General features: G+C 43.3%; 1 protein-coding gene across 1 annotated transcript in view; it reads right to left on the bottom strand.

The window, feature by feature from the left end:
- The window catches only part of MACO1 (macoilin 1), a 31,022-nt gene extending 17,905 nt beyond the window's left edge, over positions 1–13,117 (bottom strand). Inside the window, exons 1-4 of the mRNA XM_063355928.1 lie at positions 12,783–13,117; positions 3,769–3,910; positions 2,897–3,023; positions 556–679 (exon numbers count right to left, since the gene is read on the bottom strand). Coding sequence (XP_063211998.1) covers positions 556–679; positions 2,897–3,023; positions 3,769–3,910; positions 12,783–12,862 — 473 coding nt within the window. The 5' untranslated portion in view covers positions 12,863–13,117. The remainder of the gene's footprint in view (positions 1–555; positions 680–2,896; positions 3,024–3,768; positions 3,911–12,782) is intronic.
- Positions 13,118–13,791: the final 674 nt, after the last annotated feature.

Raw genomic sequence — 13,791 nt, 5'->3', positions numbered from 1 at the left:
ATACGGACACTCTGCACTTAAGTCTTTTGCTTAAAGTCACTCTTATCACTTCCAAAGAAGTAGCGTAATAAGTAGTGTTTTGTTTTTATTTTCCGTCACAATTTTCAACCTGAAGCTTATTCACGTCCTCTGGTGAATTATGAAACCAGACGCTCATGAGAACCCTTCCCGTTGGAGGGGAAAGAGAAAAGTGCTTTGTTACAGAAGAACATTTCTGCAATGGGATAAATAAGTTATCAGTGAAACTATTTTTTTTTGCTACTTTCACCATCTATTCTTTATGTAAACATGGAATTTGTAACTGGCGACAAGACCTTTCAAGAAATGCTAGGAATATCCATGCTACAAATTCCCTACCGCTCGCAAGAAATGGTACCTTCAGAAAGGCTGCATGTGATTAATGTTAAGCTCACGCGTCTCGTGGAATATTTAATGACAGATAAGCAAGGGTAGAACTGAACAGCCAAACCCTGAACTGAAATAAAAAGCTCCGCATAATAATTTTCACGATGAAATAAAGGTTAATAAGAAAAGGAGAAAGAAAACCCCACTTACCAGTGTGCTGCAAATGGACGACAAAGGTCTACGTGGAAGTTTTTTAAATCTTTAAATCTAATGGCTGCTTCAATATAAACAAAAAGTATCCACAGTGATACTGTTGGTAAGCACACCCCCCTCTCTGTTGGGAGAAGAAAAAGAGAGAGGTAATACATTACAAGCAGCAAATATTTTAAAGTTATTTTTAAAACATTCCAAAAGTCAAGGGAAACGTTCTGACAGGCTTATAGGGAATTTTTAAAAGGGATTTTTCAGAACGAAGCATCCAGGATGTCTTTATTTTAAACCAGCTCTAAACTTTTGCCTCCTTATCTTGCTTTATTACTTCTATAAGGCACCAGTGAAAAGTAACAGATGCACAGCTAATGAAATGGCTTGGCACAAACCCCTATGCAGAGAAGGAACACAAATGGAAGAAACTGCAGAAGATGAGGTAATGTTACAGCTTATGATCTTTGAGTCAGAAGCGGGAAGCTTGGACTCCTTTTTCACTCCAAGTTAGGGATATCTCAGTAGCAGCAGTGAGCAAACCAGCTGAGAAGAGAGGAGTGAGTAAGCCCAGGGCTGGTTACTCCATATACAGTAACGCAGACAACAGGCTGCGACTCCAACCTCTGCGTCGGGAGAGCATTTAGGACACTCTATTGATTTCTCTCGCCAGCACTACTGGGGAGAATGTAAAACAGTAGCCAAGCAAAACTAAGGTCTTAATGCTCTTGGCCAACGGAAACCACTCCTGCTGCATGCAATACAGCCACTGCGAATTTCCACAAATCAATTCCCGTTACATGCCACAAGCTTCATAAAAATAACGTTCTTGATCACATAGTGACATCAACACACTGTGTGCCCATTTGGAAACAGATCTTAAATTCAGAACTAAAAAGAGCATCACTCTAGGGCCCGATGTTATTTACTGCGCTCCCTCCTTTGGTTTCTCTCGAATGGCTGCACTCTGCAAAAATGAGAAACCTGTAACAGAAACTGTCAGCTTAAAGGGGTTCAACACTTCAGCTAGGCAGACACACCACCTAAAAAGATCATAACTTCCTAAAAAAAAAGAAAAAAAAAAAAGCAAGTTGCCATCACCTGAGATAAGCATTTAAAAAGGAGAATCCCTAAGGTTGCACTGAATTAAATTAATTTGTCAGGGTAGGTTAAAGGTTGGACTTGATGATCTTAAAGGTCCCCTCCAACCTCAGCAATTCTATGATTCTATGAATTAAATTATTAAACAAGCTCAATAGCTACAGTTAAAACCAGCCCATCAGGTTTTTCCTTTAGGGTTTCTAAACGTCAACTCCGAGAACAACTTCAGATAACACTTTAACACCTTAATACAGTCCTAAAAATAACCGCGGATTTTTTACATATTTTAAATTGGGCAGCAACTGGTTCACAGTATCTTCCATTAGCTCCCACATTGTCATTATTACAAATGACTAACTTGTCAGAAAGATGACTGCTTTCACCAGTAAGCTGAGAAATGATCCCTGCTATCCTGCAAATTCTTGTGATCTGACGGCAAATCTAACGTGAAATATTACAAAAGCCCCAAATCTCAAGGACTTGGGTCGGGAAAAGTTACCTCTAAAAAAAAAAAAACAAAACAAAAAAAAAAATAAAAATCAAGTTTTAGTCCTTTTTTATTTTTTTTTGATTGAGGGAAAGACATACGCGTAACTCATGTCAAGTATCAGCGCTCATGCAAACTAATCAGCCTCCCCCCAATCCAGCGGCTGCCAAAAACCCCAGAACCCAAAGATTTATGAAGAAAACCCCCAAACACCTAAGGATAAAAAAAGGGGGGATGTTGGCAGGGAGAAGATTTCTCCATACGTGTCTCAAACTGCTGGGGCAGCCACTGGCATTACCTGCCTTTTTGCTCAGAAACTGAATCCAGTTGACACAAAGATTTGACAAATATGAATTTACACTGGGATAACATCCAAAATTAGCAGCCTGCCAATAGAGGAGTAGGAAAAACGCAACACTGTTCCACAAACTTTTCCTAGGTGCTCTGTATTTCTTGAATTGTTGCAGAAGTGTTTTAAGGTCAGGAAAATATTATTTTTTTTTTATACTGCCGTGAAATTCCTGTTTATACACCTTCAGTTCCATTGGTCAAGCTTTACTGATTACTAAAAGATGCACCCAGACACGTATCAAATGCAAATCAGCAGACTAATGAAAGCAAAAAGAACGTTTTTCAACTATAACAAAACCACATTAAAACAAACGCGGTAACAAACAGAAGAGGGTTTTCTGCATGCTACTAAACGCTGTTAAGATATATATTCAAATCAGTAAGTTGTAAATAAAAAAAATAGTGACCTACCTGTGTGCCAGACATACTGTACCCAAACATACGTGCTGGCAGCAAAAAACAGCCATTGTATTGGTATGAAGAGCAGACATATTATATTTGACGTGAACGCTACACACACAAAAAATACTGAAAAGGCCTAAAAGAAAGGAGGGGTGAGGGGAAAGAAGAGTGTTTTGGTTTAATCCAGCAAATATTACCAGTTTTATTTATAAACGATGACACCACAATGATTTCAACATAGAAACACCAGCGTTGGTTATAAACAGGGCAAAGAAATGGAGCAGTCCAGCCAATGAAAGAAGAAACTTAGCCAATTAAGAGAGAACGGGTGCAACTTGAGGATTTGTGCCCATCCGCTCTTCCAACAAGGCTCCACACGGCTGTATTTATTCCTTATTATTTTGTTTGAAGACTTTCATTTACATTGTTGATAGAGAATTATCATTACTATATTCTCCTTTTGGAAAACAACCAAACAACCAGCAGCGTCGTTTACTCTCTGAAAGAGTCATGAATAGCTGAACAGGCGAGGGCTTCTGTTTTATTTTAAGGAAAACCCTGCTATATAGGGATCTAAACCAATTCACTAGTCTCAGGAATTCAAACAATATTTTCCTGTGGTGAAAATCTGATAAATATATATTTCACTTTCACTCGCCACAGATAAAATAGGCAGTCAGAGAGGAGAGACTTGAGGCCAGGCCAACTAGTCACTTGAAAATTCCTCCTCTTGTGAAAATGATCTTTAAGGTCACTTCCAACCTGAACCATTCTGTGATTCTATGATCATCAGTGCCATTAAGTTAGTTGTATAACATGGAATATGCCCTGAAACATTGCAGAATTTGCCTACAGGGACAGTAATTTTGCATTACACTTACCAAACCCTGGTATCTGAAGGAATCGTAAACGCTCCTGATGAAGAGCCAGAACGGCCACAGATACTCAAATCTGAACTCCAGGACAAAATCTGCCAACAGTACCAGGGCCCACACTACCAGGAACTTCAGATACAGAAAAGTACTGTAAGAAAAAAAAAAAAAAAAAAGGTAATTTCAGGTCAGTATTTCCAATAGAGAGACTTTGTTTTTTTTAAATGAAAAGTTCAGGAATAAAAGCTAGAGACAACTCTACTACAGGTAAGCAAACTTTATCCAAAATAATTTTATCATTACATTAATCAGGCCTGGTCTAATAAAGTTAATTATATTGAACTGCATTTGTTTTTACAGTAGCAAATAAACAGAAGGCTCGCTGCTCTTACAAGACATTCTGCGACAATCTCCCTTTAGCTTTGCAGCGTATTTTTACAAAGTGAAGTCGTGCCGACAGGTACGCTGTCGCTGCTGCAGCGCTTCGCTTCTGGTTTGTACTCTTCTACGTACAGCTCAGAAATCTCCGTGTTCCCTCTCCTCAACAGACTGCAGACGTTCACTCATTTTCCACATTTAACACAAACCGCGACACCAATAAATCGAGATCTATTTTAAGCCTATAACTATAGCAATTAGGAAGACTGGTTTGATACTGAGTTGTCAAGAGTTATATTTGAAAACATCCACATTAAAGTAAATGCACCCTTTTTAAAAAGAAAACAAAAAACACCACCACAACAGGAAAACGGAGGCACGTGAGACCAGACAGTCTAACTTCTATTTTTTTTTTTTTATAATTTCAAAGCCACATTCCCTAATTCTTAGTCCTGCATTTTGAAGCACTGATGATTCTTCTTGGCTACGGAGCTCAAAAATATTTTGAGATGATACCCAACTAACACAGGAGCACTCGAGGGATCAGCCCGATCCATCGTGCTAAAAAGGAGGAAGCAAAAACCCTTTTCCCCCCAAACCCAGCGACCGACTACGTCCCGCCAGTTCCCCCCAAATGCCACTACCTTGTTGCACTGTACTGGGTTATAAGAAAGGTGGGGTTATAAAAATATATTTTTATTTTTTAAATCAAGGGCAGGTTTTTTTTCCTTTTAGTAACTTATTTTTCCTCCTCTCTGATACTGCCAACAAAACCGGTAGAACTTTGCCCTGGAATGTTTACTGATAAGTTGCCAAGAGTTTGCATGCCCAGTGCCAGGTAGGGTCAAGTTTCTGCACTGTTCATGGACGTGCGGCTTTTTTAGGAAGTTGTTCAGAGCTTCAGAGAAGATATAAAATAGAAAACGTCTATGAGAAGTGTTAGGTACCAGCAGAGGCTTAGAAGCAACTCCACTGCTCATCCGATTACCGCTCGCGTTACCTGTACCACAAGGGTCAGCTTCCGAACCACGCAATTGGGAAAACACTTTGATTTTCTGTGAATCAAAAATTAATCGCCTGTGCCTAAAAGTGACCCTTCTCAGCTGCCCTGGCCCTACAGCTTCCCCCCAATGGAAGAGTTTTTGCTTCACTTTCTCACTTACTGTATCTCTCCCCTACAAGTCCAACACCAAGGTTTTCACTGTGACTAGACCCCCTGGAAGGAACTGCTGCAGTGGAATTGCTTAACTAAATCCTCTCGAATGTACTCACACGAGTACGTGCTTTAAATCAGCACAAGCTAAAGAAAAACTTCATAGAAAACACATTTTTGAAGTCTGAGACAAATAAGCAACTATTCCTACACTTAACGCACCTTGGCTTCCTCCCGCCCACTTTTAAAGTTATTCTGTACCTGAAGTTTAACATAATGTGACTGAAACAAAAAAAGCAAATGAAGAGGCTACAGGAGCACTTTAATTAAATACAAACAAAATAAATCACACACACACTTGGAAAAGTTAAGGTACTGCTTTTTTCAGTTTTTACAGAACCATCTCCAGCCACCGAGTCAAAAATTACTGCTGAAGAACGAAATAACAGTGCAAGTATTAAAAAAAGAACCCAAAACAACCCACACTAAAATCTACCAAAAAACCTTAAATGGTCACATTTGCCCTGGTAGATTATGCTCTTGTTCTCTGTTTATTTAAAGTTTAAATCTTCAACAGAAAACTGTAAAAAGCAGCTGCGTTCAGCAAATACTTGGACATAAAAGGTGAGAACCATTTGGGTCCAGCCGCCACTGTTCGCTTTGACCGTGCTGCTCAATTGTCACGTGCAGCTCTTGAGATTTGAGAAAATACATAAAAGGCATCACAGCCAGGCAATCATTATTCTGTCTGTTTAGCTGGAAAAGCAGTTGTGTTGTGTAGGCACTTTTTCCTGGGTTAAAGTTATGGCTATTGTTTATTTTTCCGCCACTGAAATCCATAGACTCCACTTTTCCCAGCAAATTAGGGTTGTCAGAACTAACACTTTTCAACTGTTAAGTGCCACTCTAAGTTAAGGCATTTGCTGAATAAGAGGTCTGTAATACAGCCATTAAAGTGATTTCCAATATTAAATTCATATCAATCCGAAGGCCATGGTGACATTTACCACCCTTTAAAGCGGAATTGTAACAATACAACATTTGTAATAACGTTTTCCCAACAACATTAAAGAGCCTACTTCTCAGTAACCTGAAGGACTCAAAAGAATTTAATAAGAAAGAGACACAAGAAAGTTATTTCCTTTTATAAAAGACTTCACGCACTTATGTTGGCCTTAGCAACAGAGTTCACTTGTGTAATATATTCTATGTATGTGTCGCTGCATGAGCCCACATGCATACGTGAACTTACAGAAAACATTTTAAAGGTACTAAGGTACTACACCTCATCAACTGGTGGGTTGGGTTTTTTCGTTTTGGTTTTTTTGGGGTGGGAGGGGGCTTGGGGTTGGTTTTTTTTCCCATCAGGACCCTCTGCTCCCCCTCAGTTAAAGCATGCAGGCTGCAGAGTCAGAGACTGCAGCCCATAACTAAACACTCCACCCCAGCTTTAAAAATCAAAATAGGTATCAGCCTATAGACATCAGGTCCTCCTCGAAACGGGCCGGTTTTTACAAACTGCACTGGGCTTCCACACTGCCACAGCTGGGTTCCAACCAGCGCCGGTGTCTGCAGCACACTGCAGTCTGCAGGTGGCAAAGAGTCTTTGTAGGAGGAAGAAAGGAACACAAATCTCGTTTTCCCTTCTTCCACAAAGGTATACCGCACACAGAGATCTGCTGTTCTGGCCAGCACATGGTTCATCAGTTAATTTATAAGTGCTTACTGAACAGATGCCTATTCAGTGAACACTTAAATTGGTGATAGATGAAAAACGTCCAGCAAAAATTAAACCCCGAAGAAAAACAGGCTAACGGAGCTCTCACTTTAACAGGCAAATCACTCTTCTCCTGTTTTGTTTTTTCACACGACAGACTATTCAAATATGATCACATGAATTAAATGACTAACGAAATTCAGCAATAGCCCTCCTCCTTTTCTCTGCTTTGTACTAGTCACTTTTACTTCATTCCTTGCTCTCCAATCCCTCGATTCCTTCCAGACACCGTTCTTCCCTCCGGCACGGTTCTGTTGTTACCCAGTCTCTGTCCCCTCCACCACGCTCTTCCTCCGGCCGGGCTCCCTCGGCATCCAGCACCAGCCATTGGGTGCCCATTAAACTCCGACAGTCATTGATCTTTCTGGGCACATCCACACGTTTCCCCAACCCTGATCGCTGCTGCGTCAGTAGCCTCACTGAGAGATAATATTCACCAGGCAGAAGTGCTTTCTAACCTCTGTAGCCCTTGTATTAGAAAGGCTGAAATACATTCCACAATGCCAATTATAATTCCGGGTTTGTTCTCAAACAGGGGAAGACTGATGCAGATAAATACCTAAAATCGGGGTTATCCAATTTTCTGACACATGTCAAAGAAAATCTGACTTCAGGGATCTGACAGAGGTTTAAGGAGGACGGGGCTTTCCCTATAAAACTAGCATATGGTGTCTAATCCTGTAGGGTAACACAAGAGGGGGAGGAAGGATGGACACATTCATGAGGAAGGCAGGGAACCGAGCGGAAAGGAGCTGTGATTACAGCGCTGTGAATTCTGTGAAAGGTCAATTGATTGCTAATGTATACTAACCATAAAGATTTATTCATAACCCAACAGTCGCTGTGCTCCCTCTTTGAATTTTCAAATTATTTTCCTCCTTATTCTCCCCGCCGCCCAAGTGCCAGATGCCATTTCCTTTTTTCTTTTTCTTCTCCCTCTTGTTCTTTGTTCTCTTTTTACTACCCCACAGAAAGATATTGTGCATGCTGTAAGGTAAAAACATTTTTTAAAAAAATCACTAGAAAAAAAAAAAAACACAATCATGCACCCCAAATCTAAACTGGTAGCAAATTAAGCCCCTGCTCCATCCCACTATTATCAGCAAGTCCCAAAGGCTGGGAAGTGGATCTCAGCAGAATTGATGGCATGTTTGATTCTGCAGCCTGACTCACACGAGACAATGAGGGGAAGGCATCTTGAGGCTGGCAGGGCACCAAAAGCAGGGGGAGGCTTTAGAAAGGTGCAGTTAATCACACATGTGAAACTACCAGTCACCAACCACCACCTGAAGGTTACCCGTCCAATGTCAGACAGGACACTGGGGATGCTGACTGAATATCACTGGAAATTTTCAAATAAAAAAAGCTTTATATACGTAAACACACAAACAAATATATATATATATATGTAAGAGTATTACTAGTGGACAAAAAAAGTAGTACAGAATGAGCAGAGCAAGTATGCAGGAGAGAAAACAGGACTGCTGGGATGTGGTATGCGTATTGGAAACTATTATGTGAAATACTTGCCAACTACATTTTTGAAAAGGAAGAGAAATGTAAAGAATGCCAGGAAGCCTCCCTGACTACTTATTCACTGTCTTGATATGGCATAGAATATACCCAGTCTATGGAATATGTAAGTGAACTATGGAAATGTAAGTAAAGGAAGACAAAATAGAAAACTCTCACAGTAATTCTGGAAGCAAGTGTAACAGCCTGCTGAACCCCAGGCGTATAATCAGCAATCAGTATTGTAGTACTGAAACAAGAGACGCTGTTAGCCCACGGTGGTAACTCAGCTGAAAACGCCCCAGTCCAGAACACATAAAATAAAGCTAGAGGAACTGCAGTGTGCAGAGAATGGAAGTCACTGGCAGAGGGAAGCAATATTACATGTACCATTGGGGTTGACACAGTAGAACACATTTAAATGTAAGCTAAATTAGATTTGAGACCTGAATTTAAGTTAAAGTCATAAAAGGTAGCACTGCTGGTTTGTTACAGACCTCCAGGGCAGGTTGAGAAGAAAATGTTTTTCCCTGTATAGGGAGCTTATAAAAAAAGTGCCAGAGTAAATCAGTAGGAAGAATCATTATGGATTGGGGGAAAAAAAAAAAAAAAAAAAAAAAAAAAAGAAAAAGCCTAAAAAAAGGCCGCATTCCTGGAGTTAGTAATGAACTGGTTTTCCTTGCAGTTTATTTGGCTGTCAGCAGAGTCAAAAATCAAGTCCTTGGAAACAAGCCATATCAGAAGTTTGGTGACACAGAGAACCACAGGAGTATCCGAGCAAAGGGATCAGGGTATCAAGGAATGCTGCCCAGTACGAGATGCCCGGGGCACCGACGGCCTTTGTGCCATCAGCGGGTACCTCAGGAACCACCACTGGGAGATTACAGGCACAGACACATCCTCCCAGGCACTCACTTGGCTGCCAGCCCAGGTACTGCCTGTGATAAAGGACAATATATATATATGGCTAAAAAAACCCTCCTAATACAAAAGGAGCATACAGTATTTAAGGACTACTGTCAGGGAATCCACCACTTGCAGCAGAAGTCAGCTGATGTGGAAGTTAAGCCAATAACATCTGGAATTCATCTCGAAACGTAACCAGCTACAAAACTGGCAGCAAGTGCCAATATGACTCAGTAGAGCCAAAACAAGCAGTATCAGCAATAAAGCTGAAGGGTTTTAAATACATCAAGGATGAGGACTGGGAAGACTTAGAAACAAGCAGTAACAAGTAAACTTTAATTGCTTAACTGATGACAAGCTGCAATGAATACTTTAATTAACAATTAGGGTTTTAATGCATGCACAGTGTCAAAGGTGTAAGATGTTAATCACTCAAGTATTGTAAAACAATGGCAACGGGTAGCTTAAAAAGTGAAAAGGCAGTTTTGAACACACACTGTGGAAATAACAAGAGATCTCACGATTCCTATAATTAGTTTGTTGGTTTTGGAGATCTGTTGAAAGCACAGTTGTGTTTTAACTGTAATAATGTTATTTCCACAGATACTGTAATACTTCTAAATAGCACAAGTCTTTATCATAACACTAGATTGGGATTTCCAGTGTACAGGTTGCAATATTCCCTTTAAGCTGCGATACTGCACCACCAGCATCCAAGCTTCAGTGGCAGAACACGGGAGCAAAGGCGCTAATGGCAGCGCTGGTACCCAGCCTGCAGGGCCTCAGAGCTGCAGATGGGGAGTAAAACTAGACTGAAAGGGGAAAAAAAAAAAAAAAAAAAAAAAGGGGGGGGGGGTAAAAACGGCAGAAAGCAGAAGGAAGGAAAACCAGCAGAATGAAAAAAGCAGTTTAAAGAAGAGCAGGGAGGGCAGCTGTTGAAAATTCGGTGGGGAAAGGTTAGGGGGGCAGGGGAAGAATCATCAGGAATAACTTTGAAAGCGTTTATGAAGGGCTGAGACCAAACAGTCAATTTAATTTAGGTAGTGAATGTTGGGGAAAGTATTTTAAAAAACTACAGCTGCAAAATTTCAATTAAGAAGTGTTGTGAAGCCTTAGATAAACTTGTTAAAAAGAATACTGCAGAAGTTGGCAAAAAAAATTAACATTCAGGGAGACAGAATATTCATATTTTTCAATGCAACCCAGGATTTTACATTTCTAACTCTGGTCTGTGACTAGAAATTATTTTTCTATCACTTCTTATAATCTGCTTCAGATTTACACATGTAGAGGACCCTGCCACCAGGGTTTTACTGCAGGACAAGTCTTTCATTGCTTCACTTGCTCCAAAACTCTTGAGCTTTGCAGCTCCCAACTATGCTGATGAGTGTCTACTGGTGACAGCCGTGCCCAGCTCGGTATTGAGTGATTGGAGAAGGAACAAGGGTGGGAAGATTGATCTTAATTTAAAAAGCAAACAAAAATCCTACAAGAGTTAAGCATCTCAGTCAACCTAGCTGCTTTGCTTGTAACACTGTGATGCTACCTACTGATAATTGTGCTTACTGGGTTTGTGGAAGCTGATGGTGACAATTAAGATAAGCTGAGTAAACAACTATAGCAATCACAAGAATTTAGAAATCTATAGATAGATGAGAAACTTCCTTCTCATATAAAAAAGAAAAAAGGAGAGCAAAAAAAAAAAAAAAACAAAACCAAAAGAGCCACAATCCATGTAGAAGTACCTCTCTCAGGTTCAATTTCCAGAGGCAAGCCTTCACACTAGTTTCTCTTTTCTTTCTGTGGAATAATATTTTGAAGTCACTGACTACTTCTGTTTATCGAAATGCCACATGAAAGAAAGGCCCAAAATCCTATTTCTGAACTAAAGCATTCCAGCAGAAGTTAGTACAAGAAGCCAGACGTCTCTATTAGCTGTACACACAACTACCACAGCTCTACATGCTGGACACACTCATCATCAGGTGTTCTCCTCATCTCTTTATGGTTTTCCCTCCTCCTCTGACCCCACTCTTCCAGCCAGTCACCTCAAAGGGAATGGAGAGCATATGATTTTGAATGACTTTTGAAAACTAAGTAATTATATAAGGAATTGCTTACATTTGAATCATTGTCCTAAGACTAGTCATCTTAAATATTAACTTCTAAGCAATGGATGCTTTTTTTTTAACACTCCAAGCATCGTTTTCTCAAAACCTGGGAGTCTAGAGCAACAAGATGCCCTCTACTTTTCAGCAGAGATTCACTACGACTGGGATAAGCAGCACATTTTCTCACTGTCAGAGCTCACTAGCAACTGTTTGCCTTATGCAAAGCTAACATCTGCATTGTCTAAGTTTGCTCAAGTTTCCAGCCGCTGCATATATAAACCTCAACTGAGCTAGAAACAGAAATGGGACATCATGCTTACTGTAACTTTCAAAAGCCAGCTTTTACAGCTTCTAATAAAACAAACTCCTATTTATTCAGAAATAGATAATTATTGTATTTCAGACAAAGCTTGGCATACTTAGATACTCAGGAAGGCAGACCTCTAAAATACTCTTTAAAATACGCTCAGAACAAGCAGATGCTTAGGAATCTATGTTTTGGTGTGTAACACCTGGAAAGCGTGCTTTTGTTCCCAGACACCAGTGAGGTACATCCCGCACCTAAGATCGTGGCTCTCACTTCACTACGGTTTCCTTTCTCATTTCGCAGGTCAGAGAGGAGCCGGACACCCACTGTGTTCCCACCAGAAGGCCATCCGTCCCTGCTCCAGGCGCGACCCACACGACTCCTCGCTCGCATCGCCCGCCGCTGCACCCGTGGCTCTCCTCTGCTGCCACCGCAGAGCCCACGGCACAGCCGCCTTCCCCACCACGTGAAAACCGGGCTGCGGCGAGGCAGCCCCTGCCCTCGTCGATCCCTACAGCCTTAGCACCTCTGGGAAAAGGGGGGGACCTCCGGGAAAGGGGGAGCCAAGGCGGCGAGGCCTCCCCCCGCCGCTTCCTCCCGGCAGCGCCGACAGGACCTTGGCCAGCAGCTCCCCCCGCGCTCTCCCCCGGCCCCGGGGCCCGGCAGCGCCCGGCGGAGGGGTCGGTGCGGCCTAGCGGCGGCGCGACCAGGCCGCGGGGCGGGGCAGCGCCTGAGGGGACACAGGCCGCCATGTCGCGGCCCCGCTGACAGGGGAGGGGGGGCGGGGACCCGCTGAGGAGACGGGGGGGTGCGCGGGGACCGGGGCGGCGGCGGCGGCGCGTTCCCCCCCTGTCCCCCCCGCCATTTCCCGCTCGGTACCTGCCGTAGATGCCCTCGGTGATGCGGTTCCGCTTGAGGGGCCGCCGCAGTTTGCTGCAGTCCGCGCTCCGCCGCTTCATCCTCCCGGCCGCCTCCGGTCCGGCCCTGCCCGGCCCGGCCGGCCCCGCCGTGCGCCCCGGCCCCGCGCTGCCCCGGCCCGGCCCCGCTCACGGCAGCACCATCCGCCCCCGCGGGGGGTTCCCTCGCGCGGGGCTTTTTTTTTATAATTTTTGGGGAGTTAATTTTTTTTTTTTTTTCCCCGGGAAACAAAGAAATAAAAATAATTCCTGGTCCGTCCCTCCCCGCCGCGTCCCCCCGCGCAGCCGCCGCGCAACGCCCCACCTTCCCCGGCGCGGCCCAATCAAGCGGCTGATCCTGCCGGAATGACGGCGCGTTCAGCCAATCGGCAGCGGGGAAAGGCAGACGGACGGCCGAGAAGGCCCATCGCCGCATCAGAAAGTTGGTCCCGCCCCACGCTACGGGTTGGCCCGCCCACGGGCTTGATTGACGGCCGCGAGAGCCAGTCAAAGACAAGGATCCGTGAATTGATGGTTTGTGGACCAATCACTGAGCAGGCTTTGTTCTTCTCCCGCCTACTGTCCTTCTGGCTGGCTCCCGCCCCGCTTTGTGATCGACAGCAAGACCGCCCAATAACACAGACAAATAGAAATAAAAGGACAGCTCAGCTATCCATTCGGAAACGGAAGAAGGAGGGCTCAATTTCCTCTGTCACCGTAGCACTCAAGTACCGCCCCTCACGCTTGATTGACAACCTCGCTGACAAATAGGCTACTGGGAAAGGGAAAGCTCAGTCTCAGGGTGCAAAGGCAACAGGAGGCAGCTCGTCGCGCTCTGCGCTTCCCCCACAGCGCGGTCCTGTGGCAATGCCTCGCCGGAGGGTGGCAAAAAAACCCTCGGAGTGACTGACGGACTCTTCCAGCCAATAAAGGACGTATACAACAGAGTGACAAGCGATCGGCCCAATCGCGAGGCAGGAAACGGGGGGAGG

Source organism: Chroicocephalus ridibundus, chromosome 19, assembly GCF_963924245.1.
Source record: "Chroicocephalus ridibundus chromosome 19, bChrRid1.1, whole genome shotgun sequence".
Taxonomy (NCBI): Eukaryota; Metazoa; Chordata; class Aves; order Charadriiformes; family Laridae; genus Chroicocephalus; species Chroicocephalus ridibundus.
Note: the sequence above shows the minus strand (reverse complement) of the source record. Positions and strands in the feature narration are given on the sequence as shown.